Source organism: Balearica regulorum, chromosome 27, assembly GCF_011004875.1.
Source record: "Balearica regulorum gibbericeps isolate bBalReg1 chromosome 27, bBalReg1.pri, whole genome shotgun sequence".
NCBI classification, from domain to species: Eukaryota; Metazoa; Chordata; class Aves; order Gruiformes; family Gruidae; genus Balearica; species Balearica regulorum.
In genome coordinates, this window is record NC_046210.1 from 1,275,192 (window position 1) to 1,302,570 (window position 27,379).

At 47.2% G+C, this 27,379-nt stretch overlaps 2 protein-coding genes and 2 long non-coding RNA genes across 6 annotated transcripts in view; 2 read left to right on the top strand and 2 right to left on the bottom strand.

The window, feature by feature from the left end:
• The window catches only part of VDAC3 (voltage dependent anion channel 3), a 107,797-nt gene that overhangs the window by 66,262 nt on the left and 14,156 nt on the right, over positions 1-27,379 (top strand). The window lies entirely within an intron of this gene.
• LOC142598368 (uncharacterized) lies at positions 5,684-6,938 on the bottom strand. The gene is made up of 3 exons (XR_012832620.1): positions 6,865-6,938; positions 6,672-6,773; positions 5,684-5,785 (listed from the first exon to the last, which is right to left on the bottom strand). It is a non-coding gene; the product is annotated as an uncharacterized LOC142598368 (long non-coding RNA).
• Positions 9,406-26,417, top strand: POLB (DNA polymerase beta). 2 transcript variants are annotated; one of them, XM_075736818.1, is made up of 15 exons: positions 9,406-11,027; positions 11,142-11,199; positions 11,296-11,362; positions 11,874-11,948; positions 12,445-12,503; positions 14,379-14,428; positions 14,864-14,915; positions 16,058-16,112; positions 16,196-16,268; positions 16,753-16,823; positions 17,578-17,664; positions 19,737-19,801; positions 20,367-20,506; positions 21,107-21,213; positions 23,606-26,417. In XM_075736818.1, exons 1-14 carry the CDS (start codon positions 10,967-10,969, stop codon positions 21,199-21,201), a joined length of 1,008 nt encoding a protein of 335 aa, XP_075592933.1. In that variant the 5' UTR covers positions 9,406-10,966; the 3' UTR covers positions 21,202-21,213; positions 23,606-26,417. The 2 variants fall into 2 exon arrangements, with proteins under 2 accessions (XP_075592933.1, XP_075592932.1); XM_075736817.1 differs by having other exon boundaries at positions 10,902-11,059; positions 11,099-11,199.
• Positions 17,659-27,371, bottom strand: LOC142598366 (uncharacterized). Its single transcript, XR_012832618.1, has 4 exons — positions 27,245-27,371; positions 26,503-26,640; positions 19,331-19,486; positions 17,659-18,319 (listed from the first exon to the last, which is right to left on the bottom strand). It is a non-coding gene; the product is annotated as an uncharacterized LOC142598366 (long non-coding RNA).

Sequence of the window (27,379 nt, forward strand, 5' to 3'; positions counted from 1 at the left end):
TAGGGTAACTCACATCTGGCAGATTTCTTTTACAACCACCGCCCCCTCCCCCCCAGCAACCACGAGTTCTTTGAGACAAAAGAGGGGATTTGTGGCTTTCCAACAGCCTCTGACACCCCTTCAGCATCCTACCTGTCTGCACATCAGCACGCTCCCTGCCGTCCTCGGGCTCAGGTGCTTTCGGCTGCAGCTGCCTCTGTGCTCGCTGTTTTGCCACCGCTCTTCTGTGGATTTCTCTCTGCCTTTGACTCTGAGGACAACAACGTGGGATCCTCTGGGCTGAGGGGAGGGGAAAAAAAAATCCAGGTTGCTTCCTGTATGTAACTGCTACTTAGGCTACAGGCTGGCCAGATTTATACAGAGAGCTTTAAACTAGATTTAGTGGGGGATGAGGAGGAGGGACAGGAAGAAGAGGAGGAGGAGGAGCGAAAAGATGATGAGGAAGACCAGGAGAAGACTAAAGTGGAGAAAGGGGAAGGGGGAGGAGGAAAAGTAAGATCGGGGAGAAGAAGAACAGGAGGAGGAAAACCAGGAAGAAAACGAACAGCAGTTCTCCTCAGTCATGCAGGCCCATTCACGGGTGTCTCACAGGCACCCTGAACATCATGCACAGGGTCTTCCTTGAGAAGGACCAAAGGTGGATGAATGGGCGGGATGTGGGTGGATGCAAGGGGCGTGGGGGGGAAGCAGGGTGGAAAAAACGAGCAGGGAAATCACAGTCTCAGAGGTTCATTCAAGTTGGAAAGGTCACCAGGAGGCCCCAGGCCTGCGTCCTCCAGCGCCAGGCAGCTCCAGCGAGGATGTCAGTCCATGATGCTGGGGGGTTCCTCCAGTGGGGTCTAGAAAGCCTCCAAGGATGGAGGACTGAAACAGCGCTGCTTAACAGCGTTGCATTGGCTGCTGCTTGAACAGTTGTGGCTGGAGCAGCATGGCTCCCTCCCCGCCATCTTCCGTGCACATTGCTCTAAAGAGCTTCGCAACATCAGCAAACATTGCTGCCTGATGCTCTCTCCCTTTACAAGTCTTCCAAGGAGACATGAAACAACCCAGGCTGTGCTGCAGGCCTGCGAGGGACCCCAGCAGGATCTCCCTTGACCGTGAGAGTTGCTAGTTATTCCAGGTGGGTGTGAAGATGCAGGGAAGTGGATTCAAAGAAGCCCTTTGGGTTGGCAGGAGAGATAGCGGCTTCAACAAAGCAGCTTCAGCAGCAGCTAGCAAGGAGGAGTTGTGGAAGGAGCTGCATGCTCCGCGACACTGGCACCTGCCTGAACCTGCCTGACCTGCCTCTGGAAAAAGAGCCAAATGCAAGGGAAATGTTTCTCCTCCAAAGCTACAAGTTTCTGGGCTACAAGGTAGAGGAGAACTGAAAAGAAACAGAAGAAAATAGACACTGAGTCGGAATTCTGTGTTTCTTTTCCTTTGGTGACTCTTGCTAAGAAAAGGACCAGCAGTTCCACAGCCTGAGAAATGTATGGTATTTCATATATCCATACTAGCCCTGCATTTGGGGGACAGGGCACCAACGACCTCTTTTTCGTTACTGCACCTAAACCCCTGTGCATTTCACACCTCCTTACAAGTAGAGGGAGAACGGGAACGACATAAGGCGAATACCTACTTGCCAATTTATCTCAGAAATTCTGCCTAGTGATTGTGTACATGGGGTTTTGCATGCAGAAATTTCGGAAGAAGCCTTCCTGGCAAGACCTGCAATTTCAAAAAGCCATTAAAGCACAAGGCCTCTGTTAACTCGATGCTGCTGTGCTTTTAAGAAAGATCACTGCATGACACTAAACCATCATTCCTTCCCCCACAGTGTTGCGTATCTGGGGACTGATAGAGCGTTGCTTGCCTTCTAGTCCATGAGAAGAGGTCTGATTCCTGTCAGCAGCAGCAGGTTGGTACCCATCAGCATTGGTAAAGACAGGATGCAGATAAGAATCCAGCAGTCTGGCTGAATGATTGTGAACTGGTTTTCACAATCTGTTGGTAAAACCCAAGCAAAATAAGCTTAGGGAGCCAGGAGGTAAACTGAAGCATTAATTTCATGTACAAGCAAGAAATCGGTAACAATGGGGAAGTGATGGTCAAGTGTGCAGATACTGCAGTGGAAAACAGCTGCCAGAAGTCATTCATCTTACTGTCTTCGCTAACAACCCTCGAGTCCAGCATTATGGGGTGCATCTCTGCAGCAAGGGCTATTTCCAGTTTGAGCTTCTCTGCCACAGCAAACGGGAAGCTACAAATTGGTTTCCGCGGGTGGAACTGCACCGTCAGCAATACTGCTGTGCTACTGCCAGATAAAGTGACTCCAAAAGCTGGAGGTGGGAATGCAATTCCATTAAAACCAATAAAGTGTCTTATCACTCCTGCACTTCCTGATGTCCTCTGTTCGTACCAGGAACGGTTTATGGACCTGCGTCTCTTAACCCCACTGGAGAAGATGCTGAGGTAGGAAGGCTTGGAGATGTAGCTCATCTAGTCTAACCCACAGCTGCCTTTAATGATGTACGCCTCCCTTCAGCTTTCCTTGTGCAAAACAATCCCTAGTGTGACATTGATGCAGCCTGCTTGATTCCTGGGTGCAACAAGCCCTCAAATACCAGATTTGTGGCTTGAGAAGCATAACTGTGCTGATGGGTCGGTTGGTTCAAAAGAAAACAGACTGCCTAGCAGGTATCAAAAGTTCCCGGGAAAGGATTAATCTGAGACCTTGAGAAGCTCTCTGACCTGGAAGAGGAAGTCCCTGAATGGGATGGGACAAAGCCAGGCAACAGGACATTCTCCAGCCTCAGGAGGCAGAGCTGTGGGCTGTAGAAAGGGCACTGTGACATGAGCTTCTGGTGGAGTCCTTGGTACGACAGGAATGCCCCCCCCCCCCAAACCTCATCTCAGTTCAGGGATTTCCGCAGTTTCAGCCCCACCACCATGCCTTGTATCAGCCACTGGCAGGCAGTGGAGCGCAAGTGAGGCAAGGGGTGTGCACCCTGACCCAGAGCGGGCCATCTTCTACACAGCCTGTCTAGGCCTGTCCCTGTGAGCTTGGACTTCTCTGGCCCAGGGCTCGGCCTGTAGTTCTTCCTCGAGAAAGCAATCCCAGCACCTGGCGACATCATGCTTCAGAGGCACCACTTCCACAGTGGACATCAGACAGACAGACAGACAGACAGGCAGACGCCTAGAACAAAACTTGCTGGGGAGGATGCTGTCTTTAGACTGCTCCCTTTCCCGGAGGCTGATGTGCCTGGACTGAACAAGAGGCCTAAGTCAAAAAGTAGTCAGTGTCCTTGCACGAACGCAATCACGCAAGAGCCCAAAGCCAGGTGGCTTCCCTGCTCTCAGTCCCGCCTGTCCAACAGCTCGAAATCTGCCCAAAGCAGACGAATCAGCCTGGCAGGTAAGGCATGAAGCCACACGCCAGCCAACCACAGTGACCCCACAGCAACCAAAGGCATGGGCAGAACCAAGCAAGAAACGCACGGGCAACCTTTGCACCGAGTCTGAGCTAGCAGCACTGAGCTAGCACAGGGCTACAGCAACCACCGCTGCCAAACGCGACTGAGGCTGCCAATCACGCTGCATTTGTACATGTCTCCTGAGGAGACACTTCTGCCTTTCTCTCCTACGTTGTATTCTTTAATGCAGGAATATGCACCTGGTTAATCTTCTCTTTAACAGCTTATTCAGCTACCCGAGACAGAGAGGGAGGGAGAGAAAGAAATGCAGATGAACTAAACTAAAAAGTAATACCATTTCAACCCAGTGGCACCCCCCCAAACCAGAGCTAACCCTTAGACTTAGTAGCATTGCCCAAATCCAGGAACAAACCCTAAATCTAGAGGCCCCCCACACCTGGCAGCACCCCCCCAAACCTGGCAGCATGCACCTGACACAGCAACATCCCCAAACCCTGAAGTTTCCCCGCAAATTGGCAGCAACCACCAGGCTCAGAAGCTACACCCCCCCGAAAAAAGCCTGTCAGCAACCTCCAACCCCCCAAGCCCAGGGGCACACCTTAGGCCTGCCGAGAGTCCCCCAAGTCCAGAAAGAACCGCCAAACGCAGAAACACCCCCAAAGTGGGCACCTTCCCACAGACCAGGCAGCACTCCCCAAAAGTGGCAGCACTGCCAGCCCCAGCGGGGCGCAGGCACCCCGAGCCCAGCGGGCTGAGGCCACGCCATGGCAGCAGGGGCAGCCCCCGGGATGGGTCCCCCAACTCAGCCAGGACAGAGAATGGAGGCCGGAGCAGGGAGCCCGGGTAGCCCAAGTCTGGCAGCAGCCATGCCACCAGCCCGGCTGCACTACCGCTGCTCCCCGGGACGTGCCAGGGCGCTGGGGCCCAGTCAGGGCCTCCTGGGCAAGGCTGCCCTCCCTGGGGCAAGGAGTGCCCTGTGGGACGGCGGCGCTGCGCCTGGAGGTGGGGGAGAGCTGTCGCAGGGGAGTGGGGAAGGGGTAGAGAGGAGGGGGTGCGATGGGGCTCGGGGGGGGTGCGTGTGAACATGCCACTGGGGGAAAGTGCTGCTCCGCAGTGACACTGAACTGCAGCCTCCCGGGGCCAGCAATGCCTGAAGCACATGGGCAAGGTGCTGGGCAGCTGGCCAAGGCCAGCTCATAGGGAGGAAGGTCTGGGGCAGATGCTGCCACCCCTGAGGGAGAAGAGCAGGGAGACCCCCAGTCCCATCCCCTAAGACTGGCCCTTGAGAAAGGCAGAGGAGGAGGATGGACAAACGAGCGTGGGATCTCCCAGTGTAGATAAGACGAGCAGCCAACTTTATTGTGCTGGGGCATGGGGGCCAGCACTCAGGGCTGGCGCATGACTGGTCAGCAGCGTTTTCCAGGCCGGCGGTATGGTTTTTGCACCTGACGCTGTAACCGGGAGCAGTGTTGGATGCGGTCTGGCCCAGGGTGGCTGGAGCGGCTGGTGCTCTCAGGCTCCAGAGCGCCACGGGACAGCCCTGACGCTGCCTGGCTGGCAGAGCTGGAGCTGCTCCTCTGGAGCGCCAGCAAACCAAGGAACAGCCCCAGTGCCATCTGCCAGGCAGTGCTGGGGCTGCTCAGCTCAGCACTTGGGGCTGGCACACAGCTGGTCCCACGGGGTTTGCCAGGCCGGCTGTATGGCTTTTGTGCCCGATGTAGTAAGCGTGAGCGGTGTCGGATGCGGTCTGGCCCAGGGTGGCTGGAGCGGCTGCTGCTTTCAGGCCCTGGGGAGCTGCGGGATGGCCCCAGTGGTGCGCAGGTGATGGTGCTGGGAGCCAACGCGCCTCTGTTGTGCCTAGGAGGGCTCACGGCAAGCTCTGGGATGCAGGTGTTGCGGGAGGCACATTCCATTAAGAGTCCTATTTCCCATCATCTGCTGAGCGTGGTTCAGGTGGCCTCATTCCCAAAATGGCAAAGTTCTGAAACTCCCATGAACTGGGTGTGGTGAGTGGGGAGCATCTTGCTGCATCCACAGAGGGTTACGAGTGTCTCTCTCTGGCACACCAATGGCAATAACCTCCGCACCCCAGAGAGGACAGTCGTCCGCAGAGAGCCACTCCTGGCTTCTTCCAGAACACTCGCTCTGTACTAATAGTTTGGCTGCTGACACGATGTGCAGTAGTGGACACCAGGGCACGTGCCTGCAGGCGCACGGTAATTTTGATTTATGACACTGGCTGACCGAAGGACAGCAATTACCTGGCACGCCTGTTGATTGAACTGCCCCCTTTTTTGCATCAGAGACTGGCACTGCCTGGCTGCCTCCTTCCTGAAGCGCCTCCTTCTCCACAGTCTCACGCTCCATCTCTTTAGAAAGAAAGAAAGTGAGTTTCATTAGATGCAACCGGTCCTCATCAGGAACAGGGTATCTTCACGAGCCAATACTTCTCCAAATACGTTAATACCGCTTCGAAACAAAGCCCGGGCATTTGGCGGTGCACCTAGTTGCTGGCTCAAACAACGTGTCATTCATGGAGAAAAAATTAAGCACTAGACACTTTCCAGTTTACCAGTAGACAGCAAATCCCGACCTGCTGAGAGACTAGGAGATTGCACGTGATCTTCTGGCTCGCATTCCACTTAGTGCATTTTTGGCAAACTGCAAGATGATGGTAAATTGCTTCCTTCAGAGAGGACAGGAAGACGCTGTAGCCAGTTCATCCGGGGAAAGAGCCCTTCTGAGCAGCGCTTCTCATCATGCCAAGTCCATCACACAGTCAGGGTGACAGACACACGTGGTGGACCGAACCGCAAGCTCTTGCAGCCATATGCTGGGCACTTTCACAAGTGGCAGTGAAGAGCCCACAGTCCCCCAAAACAAGAGGAAAACCACAACCAAGTTGTTATCTGAAACACAACTAGAAACAGACAGCTAACCCACCCGAGACTGAATTAACAGCCCTTTGCTTCAGCTGCCTTCAAGTTAGGTGTGCGGCCTCAGGCTGGGTGTCCAGCTTCCACCTGTCCCTGACCCCGAGGTGGCACTGAGAGGCCTCAGGCCTAGAGGGGAGCAATGGGGCTGGAGCAGGCGGTGAAGCTGGGGCTGCTCCGATCCTGGCCAGGGCATGCCTGCAGCCCAGGCAAAGTCTGCCAGGCTCAGCGACCACAAGCTGACTGCGCATCCTGCTTGTCCATAAATGCATCTAAAACCTTAGCTGCCCACATCTTCTGGTTCAGAGTGATTGATACCCACCATGTGCTGTGCTGTCCCATTCCTTCAGGATGTCCTTGAAGATTTCTGATACCCGCTGGGAAGATGTTCCTGTCTCAGCTCTGTACTTTGGTCTTTGAGGGCCTTAACCAAAAGTGGAAAGTTAAATTTCTCACGACTACACTATTGAAAAGGAGTGCTTAGTCTGTGATGTCAGTCAAGCCTGACTACTCACCCCTGGGATGCCAGGTGAGCTCCAGCGCAGGATCCATCCGAGGAGCTGGAAGAGCCCTCCCTGGACCCACACCTGCAACTAAACACCCACAAGAATTTTCCATCATACACTGTGATATACACCGTCATAACTCCATAGCAGAACATATAAAGGGATGACGGAAGGACAGGGCACACAGGATGCAGATCTGTATTTTCACACCTGCTGCAAGAGATGCCTCGCTCACATTTGGGCTTTGAGCTGGCAGCTCTCAAAGGAAGTCAAAAGCCATGACGTACCCATGCCATCTCCCTGTGCGTCAACCCCGGAACCCAGCTGGGAAGCTGGGTGTCCATCGCCTCCAGCGACGTCTGTAAACAAACCGAACAGTTTGTTCGCCCCGCTGTCAGCCCAACCAAGGGGCAGTGGGTGCCGCGCTATTCTGCCAGGGCTGGGTGCTGGCCCTCGCCTGCCCGCCTACCTAATTCCCGTGCTCGCCACAGAGCGGCCCTGACACCCTGGGCTTGTAGGGCCACCAGGAGGACGATAAGGAGGCAGGCGGGGGCCACGGCCCCCCGCGCCTGAACCATGATGATGCTGCTGCTGCTGCCAATGCAAATGCCAATGCCAATGACAATGCCGCCGCTGCTGCTGCCGCCGCTGCCGCTAGCACTTCTGCGCTGGTGCCCACGGCACAGCACTTTATATCATGGAATGGCACAGCCGGGCTCTGTGACCTCAGGCAAACGCAGATCCCCATGTGCCATGGAACACCTGGAGCACCAAGGCTGTCACTCACCCCATCCCACTACCACAGGCAGCATTGGCAAGCTTGGCTTGCTGCTCACCTGAACTCTATTGCTGCTCACAGCCCTCTTCCCAACTCCTCTCCTGCTGCATTCTACTTCTGTAGGACACAGCGTTCCTAAACATTGTCGTTTTGAGCAGAATGAATAAGGGAAACTAATTAGAACAATTCTAAAACAGAATATATAACTTGGCAACACTTGAGTCAGGCCCCACAAACTCAGGCTTCACCTGTCTCATGCTCCAGTACGAAAGAGAACAATTAGTAAAATAGTTGGAATGTAGGAACAGGATAAGCGATGCCATAAATTAGGGAACAGTCCTTGGGTATGAACTAGAAAAAAGACACAAAGTTTGAGGCACCCTGATAAAGGGAGGCCCAACATGCCAACAAGCCTGGGACCATCCTGGCAGGACGGATAACAAGGTTGCTGAGCTTGCAAAACGGGGATAATGAAGAAGAGGTCACCCACCTGTGTACACTGAAGAAGAGGAGAAAGAGGAAGATTTGAGGAGGACGACCCCTGACGACCACCTGAGAAAGAAACTGCGCAGGCGTATCAGGACATTAGCATATATTCAGGAGTTCCCGGAATAATAATGAATATGTATTAAATGTATCAGAAACCTAATGAATATGTAAACTCTTTTGTAATATAAATGACGAACAATTTGTTTCTCGTCGAGACGCACGTTCGTGGAAATATCCCGGTGCGACTCCCAGCGCTGCAATAAAGGATACCTGCTTCATAGTCCCATTGGCTACTGAGTGAATTTCTTTGATTCAGTGCAGAGAGGAAAAAACCGCCAGGGAACAGGCTGGAGAAATTGTGGGAAGAAAAGAGATGGATGCAGATCGGGGCAAAGAGATGGAAAAACCAGTGAAGGCTGCAGGACAGAGACAGAAGATGGGAAAAAACCCCAAAATAACCAAAAAAAGCCCCACACACCAACCCCCAACCAATAGAGGGAAGCAGGACAAAAAGCAGAGAGACAAAAAGAAAAGGGAGAAGTAGAACAGGACAGAGAAAGGGAGAGAGGAATAGGAGCAGGACAGCAGAAAAGGAGAGGTAGGGGCAGGCACAGAAAACCGCAGCACCGCGGGGAAAAGGCGGGGGGCAGAGGAGGGGCCGCAGGGCACTCAGAGCCGGGACGGCAAGTGAGGGAGGGACAACCCCACCCTGCAGGAAGCGCCGCTCAACCGGCCACACCCCCAAACCCCGCGCAGCGCCGCGCGCGCCCCAGAGCGGGCCGGGCTGTCCGGCAACCGCGTGCGCCAGAACGACACCGCCCGGCACGCGCTGGCAAGCGCCGCGTGGCAGCCCAGCGCCGTGAGACTACGATTCCCGGCATGCCCCGGGGAGCCAAGACGGCCGACCGGAAGCCCCCCGTGCCCCAGGACTACAACTCCCGGCATGCCGCGGGAGGCAGCCTTCCGTGCTGCCTGACCCTACGGGGACACCGTCCCGTCCCCTCGCGCCGACTCACCCGCCGGCACCCCCGAGCTCCGCAGCGCGGCTCCGGGCTGCGCCCCCGCCCGCCGGTCCCCCCCCCCCCCGAGTCCCCGCAGCCGGCTCCGACACGGCGGCGCCCCCGGGCGGTCTCCCCGCGATGCCGCTGCTCCGTGCCTCTGACACGGACTCCGCCGCCCTCCCGGAGGCACCGCCGCCCTCCTCGGGGGCTTTCCCCGGGACCCGCCGGTCCATCCCGCTGTCCCGCTCACCTTCTCCCTCCGTGCAGCCGCAGCCCAGAACAAATGGAGAGGTCTGGGGTGCAATAAAAGAAGAAAGAACATGAGGGCAGAACAGAGGACTTCTTGGGGCATACAGAAAGCAAAAGAGGACACCGGAGCACATTAAAAAAAAAAAAATCACCAGGAAAACTCTGGGACAGGAGAAAGTCGCATGGAAGACTTGGTGGCACGCTGCAAGATGTACGCAGGGCCTGGGAGCACACGGAGGGCTTGGTGGCACACCCAAATACAAAGGACCTTGCTGCCCACCGAAAGGGCTGTAACTCATGCCGGGAGGCTCAGGGTAGCTTACGGGGTGCCTGCAGACAGCCCCTCACTTGTGCAAAGCCCATCTCCCAGCGCTGCTTCTGCTGGCCCAGATGCCTGAGACATCAGGGGGTGCAGAGAGCAAACCCAGGAGCGGCCTAGGGACCTCTCGCGGTCCTGGAGGGCGCCCTGGCTGCCCACCAGATGATGTAAAATGCCACCAAGAGCCCACAGCATTTATGGCAATCCAATGGAAATTCCCTGCAGCCCTGTGAACAGCACTGGGGTACTCCAGAAATCCCCAGGGATCCCAGTGGTCTGAGACTGGGACCAGCTGCTCAATCCCCAACACACGATGGATAACCTCCTCGCTGCACGTTGTCCTGGGCACTTTCAAGCGCAAAGGGACTGCAGCACAGCCGTTAAGTGCAAAGAATAAAGCTACGGTTTATTAATTAATGCACATAACTCCTGGGAGTGAGTCTGCCATGGAAGCTCGCTGCCCACATGTTCCCGCTTCCCCTGTGACACCTCGGGTGCCATCACTGGAGCGGAGTGAGAAATGGTCAGCTCTTGCCGCCGCCCTTGATGTGGCAAGTCAGTGAGCAGCGCTCCCCTCCCCGCCTTTGTTTTTTCCTTCCGGGATACCAGTTCTGGTATTTGAGAGGAAAAACCTCACAGCCCCAGCCCTTTTCCCGGAAAATACAGGCACTCGTCACCGACGGCACACCGAGTTTTCAGTCATCTCCGGACCGCTCAGAAAGCAGTATCCCATAAAACCAGGATAAAAACTACCGCCTCCGAAAGGTCCAAACGCCGGAGAGACCGAGGGAAGGTGAAACGGCCTCTCGCCAGGACAGCGACGGAAGCAGGGGGTCACGCGCTTAAGCTGCCCCTCAGTCAACCCAAGCGGCCCAAGTCAAAACAGGCGCTGTTGGAAAAATCTTTGTTTAGGCAACAGCGTGCCACAAAGCAGAGCTAAAGCGCAGGCGGAAGAGACGTCGCACTGGCAGACTGTGCCCATGTGGAAGACAGATGACAACAGCGGCTCCGGACTGTCCTGCACCTGCGTAACTCGGAGCATCTGCTGAACGCCATCGCGCCTTCCCCCCCCCCGCAACCTCTTCGCGGCCCTCTGCGTCACTCGCGATCCCCTCTGACGCCGCACCGCGCCCACAGCCCCCTCCTCACGTAGAAGGGCGAGCGCCGCGCGTGCGTCCTGCAGCCGGCCGTGCTCTGTGACGTCACCGGAAGCGCCTCCCGGCGATCTCCGGCCTGGACTTCCGCTGCCTCTCGTTGCCGGTACCGCGGCCGGCCATGAGCAAGCGGAAGGCTCCGCAGGAGAGCCCCAACGAGGGCATCACCGACTTCCTCACTGGTACGTGTGTGTGTGTGTGTGTGTGTGTGTGCGTGTGCGTGTGCGTGTGCGGGCGGGGGGCGGTGGGTGAGGCCGCGGGCCGGCCGGCCGCGCTCACCGTGGCTCTCTCCGTAGAGCTGGCCAACTACGAGCGCAACGTGAACCGGGCCATTCACAAATACAACGCGTACAGGTACCGCCTCCCCCTTCCCCACCGGCACCCTCGGCTTTGGGTGAGCTTTCAGCGCCTTCAGCGTCAGTCAGGGTGCTGACCGGCACTGTTCCGCAGGAAAGCAGCCTCCGTTATTTCCCGGTATCCCAGCAAGATACGGAGCGGGGCCGAAGCCAAGAAGCTGGTAGGTGCTTGTGCCCAGGTGGCCGGCGGGAGGTTCCTTTGGGGGGGGTAGGGGGGGGTGCCGGAGCGGGGACGCGGTGCCGGGGGCTCCCGGGAAGCGCCAGGCTGAGCCCGGCGGTGCCAGCTCCCCGAGTCAGGGCTCAGGGACGGGGACGCGGTGCGGCTGCTGCAGGGGGGGTCCCCGCCTGTAAAGGGGTTCCGTTGTGGCGGGGGGCTTCCCGTTTGGTGTGTTACCGCTTCACTAATTGTGGGGAACTTGAGCGGTAATAATCAAAGCCTTGTTCAGAATTTGGGGGAACTGTTAATAAGGCCCTTGGCTTACAGTGTTTATGCTGCCGGTGTTGTACCCTTGAATTCTTGTGCTTCCTTATGGTCTGATATTTTATTGTGGTTTCGGTGGCTCTGTAGTTCCTTCTGGACTCTAAATTCTGGGGAGCTTTCCTTTTTTTCCACATATAATGGCTTTAAGTTATGTTGAAGTTACCTTTTCTCCCCTCCCCCACGATATTTAGGATGGAGTAGGTGCTAAAATAGCTGAGAAGATAGATGAGTTCTTATCCACTGGAAAACTACGCAAATTGGAAAAGGTGGGTTTCTTTCCCTTATGCTTTGTTTCTCAATAGTTGCTTTTTCTTTGTAACTTGCAAAGTAGCCTACTTCCTTTGTGCAATTTCTGTTGTTGTCCCTGGAAAGACTGACGTCAAGCTTAAGAGTGGTGGACATGGAGTCTATGGCAAGTAGAAAGCAGGGAATGAGAAGCTCCACCAAAAATCTCAAAAAGATCTATTTATGAAAATGTTTTTAGGTTATATAATCAGCATGTGAATGTCTTCTGTGAGAAGGCTGTGGAGTTTTGTGGTGTGATCATGCTGTTCACCTTAACGTGGGTACCTAGACAGTTGTCAGGCGTGGTACATATGGCATTATTGTGATACACGGTGCGACCCTTGGTAATGTTTTGTGTTGATTTATAGTGAGGCTCCAAACCAGAGTCTGACTAAGCTGTTTTATCTTCTCAAGATTTCTTTCTTTATTGCAAATGGAGTAAAGCAGGGTTTGGTTTGTGTTGTTTTGTTTTTGCAGATTCGACAAGATGATACAAGTGCATCTATCAGTCTCCTAACACGAGTTACTGGCATTGGGTAAAGTTTTTTTGTTTGGTTGGTTTTTGACTTTCTTTCCTTTTCCTGTTTATGTGGTGAAGCTATGAACAGAATTTGGGTGACTGCAAATAATGAAGAGAATGAGTTTGAGCTGATGCTGTAGTGCCCACACTGAGACATCAATCCTAATGACGATGACAGGAGTTGCTGAGAAGAAAGGGTATAGACGCATTGATTGCAGACCTTGCGGTAGAGGAGCGTGTCCTGGTTTTAGCTGCTAGGATAGAGTTAACTTTCACAGGAAGCTGGGCGGGGACACAGCCAGGACAGGTGACCCAAACTGGCCAAAGGGGTATTCCATACCATATGATGTCATGCTCAGCATATAAAGGGCGTTGGCCAGGGAGGTGATGCAGGTCTGGTGAGCAAATTGCATTGTGTGTCACCCCCTTTGTATGTTCTGTTATGAGTACTGTTGTTGTTGTTATTTTCCTCTTCCTTTGCTGTCCTAGTAAACTGTCCTTATCCCAACCCACGAGTTTTACCTTTTTCTTCCAATACTCCTTCCCATCCTGCCATGGGGGCTGGGGTGAAGCGAGTGAGGCTGGCTGCTGCTCAGCTGCAGGCTGTGGCTAAACTGCAACAGAGTGGAAATGGGAAGTTCCTGTGTGCGAGCTGAGAGGGGAGGGACAGAGGGAGCCGGTCAAGAATGGAAGTGTGAAAGACTGAGAAGAGTGGTAGTAAGATGTCCCTTTGGGACTTTTGGTGGGAAGTTGGGTCCAATGACAATGGTGCGCTCTCGTGTTTTTGTAAAGTGAGTAGTAGAGCCCTGAAACAGGCAACAAAATGAAATCAAATAAACCAACAAAACAAAAAACCCCTACCACATCAGGGCTCTTTTGCAGCATTTGAAACCCTTGAGGTTGAGGGTAGGGAATGCAATTGTTCTTAAGTAATTATGGGGGAAAATGTGCTCAAAGTTTGAGGATATACTGAGATTTGAGGATGCCTTTGAGAAATTGGGATGGGATGCAGAAGGAGAAGCTTGGGTGCTGTCCCGTCTCGGGACAGTAGAAATTGCCTCTCTTGGTCTGGAATCTGGCAAGAGATGCAGGGAAGGGTAAGAAAGGACGTAAACGGCAGGTCAAGATTTGACATTTCTATTGTAATGTAAGACTCTTATTGAGGAAGTGGATCCAAAGTCTTTTAAGGGTGGTGGAGCTGTAACCATGGGATTCCAGAGCAGTTCCCCAGGAAGGGACTATGTTTCCAGGCCAGTTCTCGGCATTTTGAGGTACCGGATAGGTATCTGGGTATAACATTACTTGAGTACCTGTCTCTCAGTTGAAACGTTGTTCTTTCCCTGCAGAGTCACGCAGAGCAATCTAACGACAAACACTTAAAGGGGAAAAAGGTTCAGCCATTTGCTTGAGTGTTGTGCTTAAGGCAAACTCTCTGGCCACACTGGAGCTGGGACTGCTTTGCTGTACTGTTAGGTTGTAAACTGGAGCCTTTTTGGGTTTTTTGAAGTGGTAGTCTAAAGACACTTTTGTGTTGCTGTTGCCTTAAGCTGGTTCAGAGACTGATTGTGGTTAAAGTAGTTCTTACCATGCATTTGGTATTGTTGTCTAAAGCAATATTGCCTGTTTGGTGAGATTTTGTTTATTTTTTACAATTATAGATCACTATATAGTTATATCAATGCTAAAAATGTGCAGGCCAAGCCTTGGATAGCCATCCCTGCTGATTGAAAGTACAAACTCAAAATGCCTGTGCTGAAAAGAGGGTAAGCATCAGAAGCAACTTCAGTCTTGGCCTTGAAGAACCTAGGCAGTTACAGTGAATTCTAATGTCCTTTTCAGTGTTGTAAGATTCTTGCTGTTCCTGATGGCAGGTTGCCTTGTCTCTTTGCAGTCCTGCGGCTGCTAGGAAGTTTGTCGAGGAAGGAATTAAGACTTTAGAAGGTAAGTGTAACTTGGAGTCCTCAGTTCACACTCCAATAATGTTTTTTTCTGTCAAGGTGCCTGTTCCACAGTGGTACTGTGATAGCAGGCATACCCTAGTCTTTGAAGAAAGTGTATGTAATGCCTTTAGCCTGTGCGCTAACTTTAGGATCTTATACATTTCCAAAGTACAGTACTTACAGATTACGTGGAAAATAACAGGGATTTTGGCTTTGAGGTGAATGGTCTATTTAAGTTTTTATCGGGAAGTGCTCTATGCATTTGTACTCATCTATCAGCTGTTGAGTAGTCACTTTAAAATCTCTTCCTTTGTGTTTGAGGTTGCCGTTTTCTTGTTATGTATTCTTTGTGCGCATCATCTTTGCGTTAGTGGAAACTTACTGTAAGATTTTTAGTCCTCGAGTAACTTTTTTTTGTCTGTCTTAATTCTTCTAGATCTAAGAAAAAATGAGCACAAGCTGACCCATCACCAGCGAATTGGGTTGAAGTAAGCTTTCTTGGGTGCAAGTGCTTGGCTTTTGTAATGACTCCTTCAGACACTGAGATGTAATGTAAGGTTACACAGGCCAAGTAAGGTTCTGTTCTCTCTGTGTGCTCTACATGCTTTTCAGTGGTTATTCAGAACTTTTTGTTTCATTGGGGTTGATGTTCAGTAGACTTAGTCTCCATCCAGAAGGAAATGAATTTCAAATTACTTTTTCAGTTAGCTCGTGGAGAATCACTTTAGCAAGGTTGCAGTGATGGTTTCTGGGGATCTGCATAAAGCTGACCCAGGCAATTTTTGTTGTGTGCTGTGAGCAAGGTAAGACCTTTGCGTGTCTGAACTTGAGAATGCCATGCAGAATGTGTGTCTGTCCCTCAGTGCTTATCAGCTTGAATGCTGCTTGCTGAGTGGCTGTTCCAGTGTGCTGCTAGTTCTGGAAGAATTATAGCTGTGTTTGCAAGAAGCTGCAAGTGAACCAGATAAAGCCCTATATCTGAATTGGTTCTGTGTGGTGCCAGCTCTAGCTAGTCAGGGAACACGTGGCTCCGAGGGTGCGGTATGGGTGCCAGTGCCTGCTGTCCCTGGTTCTGGTGCTGGAGGGGTGAAGAATGCAGCTGCTGGTCAGGGGTCTCATTGTTTCACCTGGCCTCTTTCTCCACAGTCAAGCAGCATGCTGGCAGTCTTGTTTTTAAAGCTGCCTGCAAAAATACCAGGAGCTGTATTTGACTTGTGAGCTTCCATTTAGCTCTTTCCGACAGAGATCCCCTCTGACCATGGGTGAGAGACCTGTTTCTCCTGCTTGCTGGTGGACTGAGTTTTGTCAGGAACCTTTTTGTATTTTCAGAGAGCTGTGTGAATATAAACCAATTGGTTATATGGTAATATTACTCCCACCTCATAGCAGTTCTTCATATACAGTAAAAAAGATATGTAATGAAACCATCTTCTAAGCATTGTCAAACTGGCAGTTGGGAGTTTTTAGTGCTGGGCAAGATGTTTTCTAAGATGTTTGGTGAGAATGGGGAACTTTTTGTGATGTGACAGTAATGTAAGTTGTATTCTTTCCTCTGATACATTTAATTGAATAAAATTTTAGGATGCTACCCTTGCTGATCTTTCAGACACTTTTGTTTTTATATATGCAGATATTTTGAAGATTTTGAGAAAAGAATCCCAAGGGAAGAAATGCTGCAAATGCAGGTAAGAATATCTTTATCGAGGATGACAGGCACTGATGGCCAATGAATGACACGTCTAAACACACATCTTTCCTTTTTACGTAGGAAATTGTGCTGGAAGAGGTAAAGAAGCTGGACCCAAACTATATTGCTACGGTTTGTGGCAGTTTTAGACGAGGTTGGTACTCTGTGATCTTGTTGTGTTTATTTTGGGCTAATAAGCAAGACTCGTTAATATATGTGGTGTTCTAGAGAGAAAGTTTATGCTGCAACCTGGCTTTTTCCTGTTAGTATTGTCTTGACTGGTTAGTTCAGTGACAAAACACCTGCCTAAATCCTTGCTTCTCCACTCTGCCACTGTAAAAAGTAGTATATTGTAATGTGTGCATTGTCTGCTTTGTTTTTACATTAACAACGTTTGTGCTTCATTGCTATAGAGTACAGCAAGAAATTCTTGGGTATTTTCTGAGATATGTGGGGATATAAACTTCTTGATGGAAGAACAAGGTTCTCTTACTTTAAGGTCATTTTTTCACAAATATCTCTAATAGTGACTGTTTTCTACCAGAAAAACATGTTTATAGGAAGAGGTTAGATGGATGTTCACCAATATTAGTATACTTTGTCATACACAGAGGGATTTTTCTTTGCTTCTTGCCTAGGCGCAGAGTCAAGCGGTGATATGGATGTTCTCCTAACCCATCCGAGTTTCACATCTGAATCATCCAAACAGGTGTGTTTCTCTGCTTGTGTGGATCAGTACTGCGCACTACTTCCACAAGGCTGTGTTTACATTCAGATGTGTAGTCTCAGACTTGTATTGCAGCTTCTTGCATCTTTTTGTTACTGTAATAATAAACTCTTCTCTTGGATCACCATGTTTATTTTAAGGAGTTAGAATAATTTCTCAGGTCCGTGTACTATGTTGTGTTCCCCTTACAGAACTATCCAGTTTATTTACTTTTATCCTTCTGTCCCTTTTCTTCCCTTCACACGCGCTCCCCCCACCCCCTCTAATTCATGTGCTTTTACAGCATAGAACTGTAACAGCTAGCTGGATAAAGCAGGGATTAAAGGTAAAGTATCTCTTTATGTAGCCATAATCTTTTGGATGAGAATTAAATGTCCTGCTGCCCCTGTAATCTTTTGGGACTAACTCTGGAGAAGTCTTAGTGACAGTTTGTATTTCTTGTGTTGCTTCTATAGGTTCATTGCTTAAAAGTTGAAAACTCAGACCAAGAAAAGAGTTTTGTCACTTCCAATGAAAGCAATCTGTCATGGGGATTTTGTGGAATTTTCTTCTATGTTGCACAATTGTAACTTTATTAGCTTTTTCTCAGTATTATTTTAACACCACCCCCCTCCTCAAGTTAAGTTTCACATACATATAGTGATGTCCCGTACTTATGTGGATCATTGCCTGATAAATGGGTAAGATATTCTTGGTATTTGTGAAATAACTTCTTCTCTGTTGTCACTGTTCCTAGCCAAAGCTTCTACGTCAAGTTGTAGAACAACTGGAAAAAGTCCACTTTGTCACAGATATGCTCTCTAAAGGCGACACCAAATTCATGGTAAGGCTTTTTTGGTAGCGAAGGGTGTTGGGGGACAGTGCAGGGAAACTACCTTTCCTGACAGAAGCTAGGGTATATAAAACATATGTTGTTTGGACTGCTGGAGTTGTGGGGTTTTTTAATGATTTTTTTTTTACACACACCTTCCTCCCCCGCCCCCCTTAAAAACTTTCTGCAGTTAAGTCTTCATGAATCTCTCATGGCAGGATTTCAGTATTAGAAAATCTACAGGTATTTATGTAGTTCTGAACTGCAGTAACCTTCATCACACAATGCCATTTGTGTCTCTGTTTTGCTTGATGTTTCCCCAGAACCTTAGCACAACCTCACTACTTTAGTTGCACCAATGACCGCTTTTGTAACTCTGTTCTCAAGACCTTGGAAATGCTATATTTGATCTTAGGCCTGTGTTTACCTTGTCTTGTCTAATACATAATATACTTTTGTCTCCTTTTTTGTCAACTCTGTTGTACAGCAGATTTAATGGATGAGCTGCTAGACTCAGGATATAATAGGGAATATGTGGGATGCCTAAAAAAGTAATGAATTACGGAAACATTTCATTTTGTTAGGTTCTTTGCTCACAGCAAAACTTTTTTTTTTTTTTTTTTCCTTAAACATGTGGATTGGGTGTTCTCTTGCTTCACTTAGTTTTCTTTACAGGCCCCTGGTATCCTGGTCTTACAGGCTGGTTGAAAGTTAATTCTAACAGAGAAGTGTAGAACCATAAGCAATACTGAGTGGAAATGAAGACTGGTTAGTTCCTGTCAGTCACACATACTGGCTTTATGGAATTCCTTGGAAGCTCAGAGGAGTGGTCCTGCAGAGGGGTTCATGACTTAAGAATTTCTGTTCAGGAATCAAGATAGGATTATATTTAGCTAATCTTTTGGAAGGCATAAATACTTAAATATATAATACTACAGTTAAAGATAATTGCTTTCCCAAGATGAAAGGGCCTGTTGGAGCACTTGATTATTTTTTTCTTGGTTGGTTTTGTTTTGCTTCAAATAAGAGCTAAAAGAATTTGTCTTCAGTTTAGTTTGTGTTGCATTCTGAGAGGAAATGAAGCTTGATGGCTTTTTTTTTGTTTGTTTGAGGAGGAAATTGTCTTTAGGAGGAATAAGTGAAAGATGCTCTTATTCTTGCCAAATGGTTTAAGTGTGAATACCTTATGGGTTTAAAGCTACATGTATGTTATCTGTGAGCCAAAAGCAGAGATGCTCTGCATTCCCAGTTTGAATTCACAGTTTGACAAGCTCATTACAGTTTGACCGTTTGCTCTGTATAATTTTGTCAGTCTTAAATAGTTGTGGAATACCTCTTGGTTCAAAGTGGAAACTAAGAAAGGAATGTTGTAAAAATGGAAATATGACTGCAGCTGAGAATCTGAGAAAAGCAAGTCTCAGTAAGGAGACAGACAATGTAACTTTAAAAACTTTAAAAGCATAAGCAATGTTAAGCTTTCAAAACAAAGCTAGAAGTAGAAGTTGTCTCAGCATGAAGCTGCAATTGGTGAAACAGTTGTAAACATTTCTCATCATTGCTTATGGTTCGTGTCCCTCCCCCCACTGCACGGTCATTTAAGGTGATCATAGACTAGGGAAGGAGAGAAAAGGCTGATATGTGAATGGCATGAAGATTACAAAGCAGTTTGCAGTGAAACGTGGCAGAGGATTTCTCAAGAAAAAACTTTTTTAAAAATTTCTATTCACTTGAGCTTCATCTGCATTTTCCTTAACCTGCTGATGTTCGTACATACTGAAGAGCCTAATAATTAGGGGAGAGGAATGGAAAACGAGAAATCCTGTCATCCATCCTGCTGTAATAAAAAATTAAGAAGCAGTTATATGGTACATTGAACTGTGGTTCTCTTAGCAGTGTAAAATAGTGATTCATGGTACTATTACACCCAGATGTTCTACTAATATATCTGTTCAGCGGGAATTTAACTTTGCTCTCCGGGATGACTGAGGATTGTTTAGAGGTTGTTTAGGGGTGGGGAGGTGACGATTGATCTCAAATCTGTTTAATTTCATTTTTAATTTCTTGCTTTCCTTACTTCCTTGCAGGGTGTCTGTCAGCTGCCAAATAGAGAAGATGGAACAGCCTATCCACATAGGAGAATTGATATCCGGTACACACGCCACCACCACACAACCCCTCCCACCTTCCTAAACCCCCCCCCAAACCCTGCTTTACCTATCTGCAACATAGTAGGCATTTGCATCAAGTTCTGCATTCAAATCTTTACTTCCACGTTCAGAATGTGGCATTTACTAGGTTTCTAATTCCTTTGCAGTATAGGAGCTGCTGTACAGCTGCCAGTATCTACAACAGGTTATTAGCAAGAATGCTGTATTTTAAATCATGACTTTGTATCCAATTTCAGAATTGTGACCTACTTTATTATACTGCTTTGACATTAATTCTTGGCAGGAGTGCAAGCACCACAACCACGTAGTGGCTGAACACCAGTAACTTCGGGGTCAGGGTAGATATGATGAACCTTTCTTAGATACACAGTTCGCTTCATTGTCGCATCTGGCTTGTGGGAAAATCAAATGTACAGAGTTGCAGAATGTGTGCATGTAAATAGGAAGTAAACCTAGAACAGTGAATGGCTGAATTCCAAATGGCTTGCAACTTTTTTTGTTACGTATTTGTTCTAAATCTGTACTTCTCTTCCACTTTTGTTCTAGGCTTATCCCCAAAGATCAGTATTACTGTGGTGTACTGTATTTCACAGGAAGTGATATATTCAATAAGAACATGAGAGCTCACGCTCTGGAAATGGGCTTCACGATCAATGAGTATACAATCCGTCCCTTGGGTGTCACTGGTCAGTCTGGGCCTTTGCACAGAGTATTCTTTCTAGTTACTTGCTTTGTGTGATCTTCTCTTTAAATTGGTTTCTCAGTGTACTGGAAATACTTCTCATAAATACTGTAGTTCATTAAATTTTTCACAGTGTTCTCTCTGGTATTGGACACCATTATAGCAGGGAGAGGCAGCCTACTTATGTATATAGGCAGCACTGTGGCACAGAGTTACTTCTTTTGGAGCCACCTAATGTACTTAGAATCTTTAGGTCAGTAAGACTGTTTTTTCAGTGTCAGCAAATACGTGGTTTCTCACTCATTTAACAATCTACGTCATGTCCTTTGGTTGCTTTGTTTCAGAGAGCGGCTGACTATATATATCTATATATATATCTCAATATAAATATATTTAACTGCATAACCACATGGCTCCAAAATTACTTTTGACAGTAATGAGAATCAATACCTAAACACTGTATGAAAAGGTCAGGGAGGGGGGCGTATTTTATTTTAAGTCTGTTTTACTTACAGCAGTTTTGTCTTAACCTTGCAACGCGTTTGGCATTTCAGGATTGTACAGACCTTCCGCCTTTCAAATAGCATCTGTAATTTGCTTGCAGGAGTTGCTGGGGAGGCCCTACCAGTAGAATGTGAAAAAGACATCTTTGACTATATCCAGTGGAAATACCGAGAGCCAAAGGATCGGAGCGAATAACTGCTTGTCTAGGTTTGTAACCTAGAGAGATGTTTTCATAGCTTCCTATAAACATACAAAGTGCATATTCTTTCTATGGATGTTACTGGAAAACATGTACATTACTGATGTTTAAAGTAAGTCCATGGCACTAGCACAATGTGTAGTGAAGGTTAAATCCCGTAAGATCTCATTTTGATCTATCTCTCCCTGCCTTCCCCCCACCTCCCCCATCCCCCGGGCCCTTGCCCTTAAAGCTGATTAAAACACTTACTATGTTTAACTGAGTGGGCTGCAATAGTAGAAAAACCTGCAGGGAAGGTGGTGTGGCAGTCAGACGCCTTAGAAAATGCATATTGTCTTTTGCTTTTGCTTTGGGATTTAGTAAAAAATTTATCAGATGATAAATCACAGGTTTCTATTTAACCTCTGAGGGGCAGAAAGTTCTGGTGTAAAGGCAAAATGTTTCATCTTACTAAATTTCTTGCAGCTTGGTTTGAAGATGGTGGCCATCAATCAAAACTGATGCTGGTTCTTTGGAGTCACTGGAAAGTCTTACAAAACATTATTAGCCTTTTATAAAAGGCTATGTGCTTTGATTTCATAATACCTGTGGTGATCGGGCTATTAGGTTTTTTTCCCTAATAATTTTAGTGGCCCTTATAAGGGCTGTGATCATTGTTAGAAAAGTCTGGGTATTTAAAAACTGAACAAGCCTTAGCTTGTTTCTTGTAGTTTTGCAAAAGATGATCAGAGTTCTGATGCTTTCATGTTTTAATATCATATACGCAGACATCCTCTGTGCAAACATCACTAACTGTTTAATATCTAAAAACTGGGCAGTTCTTGGAGGAAATAATGTAACCTTTTTTTGCTATTTACTTTACTTTTATTTATTTTGAGGTTGAAAGACTTGGAAGTAACAACTACGTTTGTGTAGTTGTTGCAAATTGCCTTTAAGTAATACGTATGATTTTTTAAATTGCTTTTTAATGCAGTTTGAGTCATTTTGTCTGTAGAGCATCTCGGAATGCCAATACAAGCTGCCGGCATAAACTGCTTGAGTAACGTAATCTACAGCATCTGTGTGGAGCAGCAGGCGCTTTATAAATAGTCATAGATCGGATTTGGCCATGGCAGTGAATTAGTACTGGCATTGCACAATTAAGAAAACTTAAATAGTTTCGAAACTTCAGTACGAGACCAGTTTGTTTCATATATATTGGAAGACTAGAAGAATTGTATTAGGAGAGCATTGTTCTTACAGAGCTTAATTTAAGTGCCGTAAATATTATAAGATTATTCTCACAGCGCTGAAATCTCAGGCTCTGTATGCTTATGTGTCGCTCTTCAAATGTATATTTGAAGGGGGGTGGGTGGAAAAAAGCACCTAAAAGTCTATTTCCCATCCCCACTGAGTAGGTGAAAGTATTAAAAAAACCTTTTTATTAAAAAGACTTATTAAAAGTATTAAAAAACTTTTAATATTGGTTACACAAAACAATGTATTATGACTCCCCACTAGCCAGCAAACATGTCGAGGCAGGCTTTTCGGAACATGTAAATCAGGCCAAAAAAAGCCTGCCCATGTGCTTAGTTGCATAGCTAACTGCTCCAATAATTTTTGCTTAAAAATATATCATTGGAACACCTAAGACTAGTGAGAAACATGAAGGGCAGAAATATCTTAAATTCCAGCGCTGAAGTTGCACCTTAGCACTTAATTATATAATGCTAAGTAATTATCGCTGGTGCTATTGAAATACCAGACTTCTATGTGACTATAGAAGAATGAATGTAACACACAAGCCAGGCATACCTAATGATTTACCGTACGATTTCAAGTTCAAAATCAGACAAGGATTTTATATGTGAGCTCTGCAATAACTGGAGCAAATGGGAAAAGGAGATGGGGTGCGTGTCTTTGGAAGACCCTTTCTGGTCTTGAAGTGGAATTTTTAAACCATTATTCATGTCTTTGTTGGCTGCTGTCAAAAACCTCTAATAATGGAGAACCTGAAGCCTGCTGAGCCAGTTGCTTTCTTTACAGCATTGTTAAACATTATAGGTCATTTTGACACCAGGTGGAAATGTTTGAGGCATCTAGATTTTCAAATATTCTTTTGAACTTTTAAAGAAACTAATCTTCACTTAACTTGCCTGCCTAGGGAGAAGGGAAAGGAATCTCCTAGCACTGGGTCAGCCTATTGGACACACTACTGCTTATCATTCAGGGTTATGGACTGAAATAAGTACCTAAACACCTTGCATTTATGTGTTGCAGACTGATGTTTCCTTAGTTGCTGCTGTTAGCTTGTGGAAAAGGAGAGCTGAGTTTGTGGCACAGTGCAGAAATAACTCTAGATGAAAACGCACATCCCTTTATACTGCTTTGCGTTACTAATATCTCTTAGTCTTTTGGCAGGTGCTCAGGTGTGATCACTGCGCTGTTCTGCTGACTAGCGTTTGACAAGACAAACTGAAGCCACGGTCACAGTGCTGAAAAATTTCTGGATGTTGAGCAATGTCACCGAGAACTAACTGGAAATGATGTGCGCAGTAAAGCCCAGAAGTACAGCCTGAGGTGCAAAGGCAGCTTTCTCCCTCTTGACCCATAATAAGCAGCATGTGATCTGCCCTTCCGTCCTTTCTTCAGCCACTCTGTTTTGTGCACAGATTCCTCCTAGCTTCTCTCCCTGTGACAAATCAATCTTCAGCATGCCCTGGCCATGGATTAGGGAACTTCTTCCCCAGCCTCATCCTGGCTTTCTCCTTTTATTCAGCCCCAAATGTCCTACTGAAATGATTTAAGAGATCCAGAGCAAATCCTAAGGTTTCCATGCTTTCTGATGTAAGGAACACAGAACGTTACACCGTCGTGCATGCTTAAGTGTGGTTTGTTTTAGATAAGAGCCCTCTCTTGCCAGTTCTGAACAAATTTGTATCTCCTTTGTGGATGTTTCTCTCATCCAGAAACTAATCCTTGTTTACTGGCTAAGCATCCATTACAGGTTTGGCAAAGCATGCAGAGATTTTGTAAATGTGGAAATTCTTGATGTACATAAAAGGATTATTTGCTGCCTCCTCTGCACTAGCTCTGCTGCTGACTTTGCTGTTTTAAAAGTGGCGTGCTTTTCTTTTACTAAATAATGTACCTGCTAGTGTCTTCCCTACAGAGTTTGTCCAACTGAAACTGGCTGCAGGAACTGCTGTTGTGGCTTTTAAAACCACAAGTATGTGTGCCTGTGTAGAGATTGTTCTTATACAATTGCCTGTGTCTTTGTTCTCTCTGTCTTTGATTAGAGTTGCATATTTTGTAGTTGCATATTCTGGAGAACTCCTTGGAAGTTCTCCAGAATAGTTTTTCTATGTGCTCATTTCTCCAGTTGGGTAAGCAGATGTGTGAGTGCTTGCAGTTCTTATTTTATGTGCTTAGCTCTTGGTGTAATGGGCTTTGAGTGGTACAGCAATGCAGATGACCATTCGCGATTGCTGGGAGCTCCCGAGAGCTTTGTGTTGCCCAAAGACAGTGAGAGCAGAAAATGTTCCATTTCTCTCGTTTCATCAAAGAACATTGCTGTGCACATTAAATAGATTACTGTTATAAGAATTGTACAGTTATCTAATTCCTCATAACTGAGTCTAAAACAAAAGAATGTTGTCATTGCATATGACACAATGTGGAGGTTGTTTGTAGACATAGGCTTTTGCTAGGATGGACCTTGCTTTTATTTACAAAGTAAAGGAAACACCAATGCAGAACAGCATTTTGGGTGTACCTCTCATGCTAATTTAGTGTCAGCTGAGAGCAAATAGCCACATGTTGCAGATAGGCTGTGAAAGGAAGAGGAGAAATGGCAGTTTCCCTTGAGACTCAAGTTTCCCTTGAGAGATGGTGCAGTCTCTGAATAGTGCTGATAATTTGTCTGGCGGTGCATTTGTCCTGGTACCTTGAGAGAAAAATCAAGCTATCATTCTCTTTGTCCTGATGTTCTTAAATATTCAGAAATTTATACCCACATAAATTTTTAAAGACAGAAAGATCCATTCTCAATGAAGGTCACAGATCCTATTTTTTACATTATATTACTTTTTTTTTTTTGACATCAAGCCTTGATCCAAAAAATGTTGAAGAACTAGAAACAGCCAGAATGAGAAAGCTATCCTAAAGAATACAATTTTCAACTACTATCTGTATCTCCTTATCTCTGTGTTAAGCGTCCTGGTGCAGTGCTGAAGCTCATGCTAAGCTGTTTCCATGTCCTTTACTTTTAAAACCTTTTGATATGGCCATATGCTAATGTGATCATTCTCCTGTTGCATGTGACCCATGTTCTTTGTTCCCAGATATGTTGTAGTACTATCAGATGCAGTGTTCTAAATTTTGTTCAACTTGCCATTACCCAGAAGACTGGTCTGATTAATTGATGCATTTCTACCACTCCTATAGAGTCAGCCTGCTCCTTTTTTATATGCAAACCTGCTCTGATTTTATAGCTCCTCTTAAATTATTGTGAAAGGTAATGACTATTTTGGATGTGAGAGGAGGTCCCGTCAAGAGTGCATTACTAGTTGTATTTGGGACAGGGATTCTGTTGGTTAACTTAAAACTTAACTACTCTTATGTAGTAAACTACTAACTTTGATGTATTATAGAGTATCAACATGGAATGTATTTCTGCTGCTCGAATACCTTGTAGGAGTATAAGGCAAATGTATTACAGAATTGCAAGCTTGAGAAGGCAAGACTATTTTATACATAGTCAAATTGACTATCGTTAATTATGTAACACTTTTCTTGATTTGTTAATGATTAGGTCTTCTCTCTGCCTTTATGGGGGCAGAGAGGAGCTTGCATCTGTATTGTCAGACTATTTAACCTGACCTAAGTCATAAAACAAAGACAGATGTAATACTGTTTCTTATCTGACTTAAGCCTACAGAACAACTACATTTTTACTTGTCCTTATATAATTAGTGTTGATCAGTCTTAGTAATGGAGATTACAGACTGATACTCTTGCTTATCCCGTTATTTTCTTCTGTTTTTTCCTGTTGGGAGTTTTAATTTTCTGGGAATGTTCCCCAGCCCTAATGCATGCAGTGGTATGTAAGGTGACTAGAAGTTAACTTGGTACTGTGTGAAGTCTTCTGATGCCTTATAGTAAAAATAGGTATAGCTGATGTATTCAGTGTTTTCTTCAATAATCAACAATAAACAAAGTGAGAAGCCCATCATGAATGTGTAATCGTGTTTGATTATTATTTGGTTTTTATTTAGCTGTAATTTTAAGACCATCAAAAAGCAGTAATACAAGCTTACCATGTTGAGAAATGTTTCCTAGGCAGCACACAGCATTACACCGCATTCTCCATCATCTTCAACAGGTAGCCCAGAAGGCTACAGTCTCAGGACTTGAGGCAGAATTTGTTGGCCTTGCGCTCTCTGTAACGCTGAATTCTTCTAGGTGGAAGAGAAAGGGTTTGTTCAGAGTGTTTGCTTGTTTTTCTGGAACTATATAAATATACAATGTGTCTTTTTTTTTTTCTTCTTTTTTTTCTTCCTCCCCTGCCCTTATTCTGAGCTGCTTTGGGTTACTTAGGGTTCTTTTCCTCCTTCTGCAGAAGTGGACTGCAAGATACCTGGTAATTGCAGGAGGCAATAGCTGCAAACCTTGTGCTTATCATAGAGAATATGTGCAAACGGGCAGGTGCTATACTACTGTTTGTGCATACGCAGACTAGCATTTGGGGTTTGTCAGTGATAGCGGCTGCATCGTTCTGTCAAGTGCTCTTGTTCCACTTGCAAAGTCTTGTATCGAGCGTGGATGTGCCCGTCTCCTTCCTCAGCGGCCCTTCCTAAGGGAGCTGTCTGAGCAGTAGTTCGACACGGGAATGGCAATGAGTAAAGAGGGTGTTGGTAAGGGAGCTGAAGCGGTTGAGAGGAGCTGTAGCACCCGCCGGAGTCTCGCACTGTGACAGGCTGGGTGAAGCGGAGCTGCCGCAGCGGGGCCCGGGGCCGTTCCTACCAGGCCTAAACGGTCTCCTCCCTCCCCCACACGCACCTCGAGCGGGTATTACAACTTTCTGCTGGCCGCCGAGACCACAGGCCCCTCAGGCCGCTTCGCCGCCGTTTGCTCGGGGCCAGCAGCGGGGCCCGGCGCTGAGAGGCCAGGCTACGGGCGGGGGGGGGGGGGGGG

Excerpts from the sequence above, each read along its gene's own strand:
- POLB (XM_075736817.1), top strand. The coding sequence starts at position 10,967 with ATGAGCAAGCGGAAGGCTCCGCAGGAGAGCCCCAACGAGGGCATCACC. Across the intron at positions 11,949-12,444 it reads AACTACGCAAATTGGAAAAG|ATTCGACAAGATGATACAAG; the intron begins GTGGGTTTCTTT and ends TTGTTTTTGCAG. Across the intron at positions 20,507-21,106 it reads CCGTCCCTTGGGTGTCACTG|GAGTTGCTGGGGAGGCCCTA; the intron begins GTCAGTCTGGGC and ends ATTTGCTTGCAG.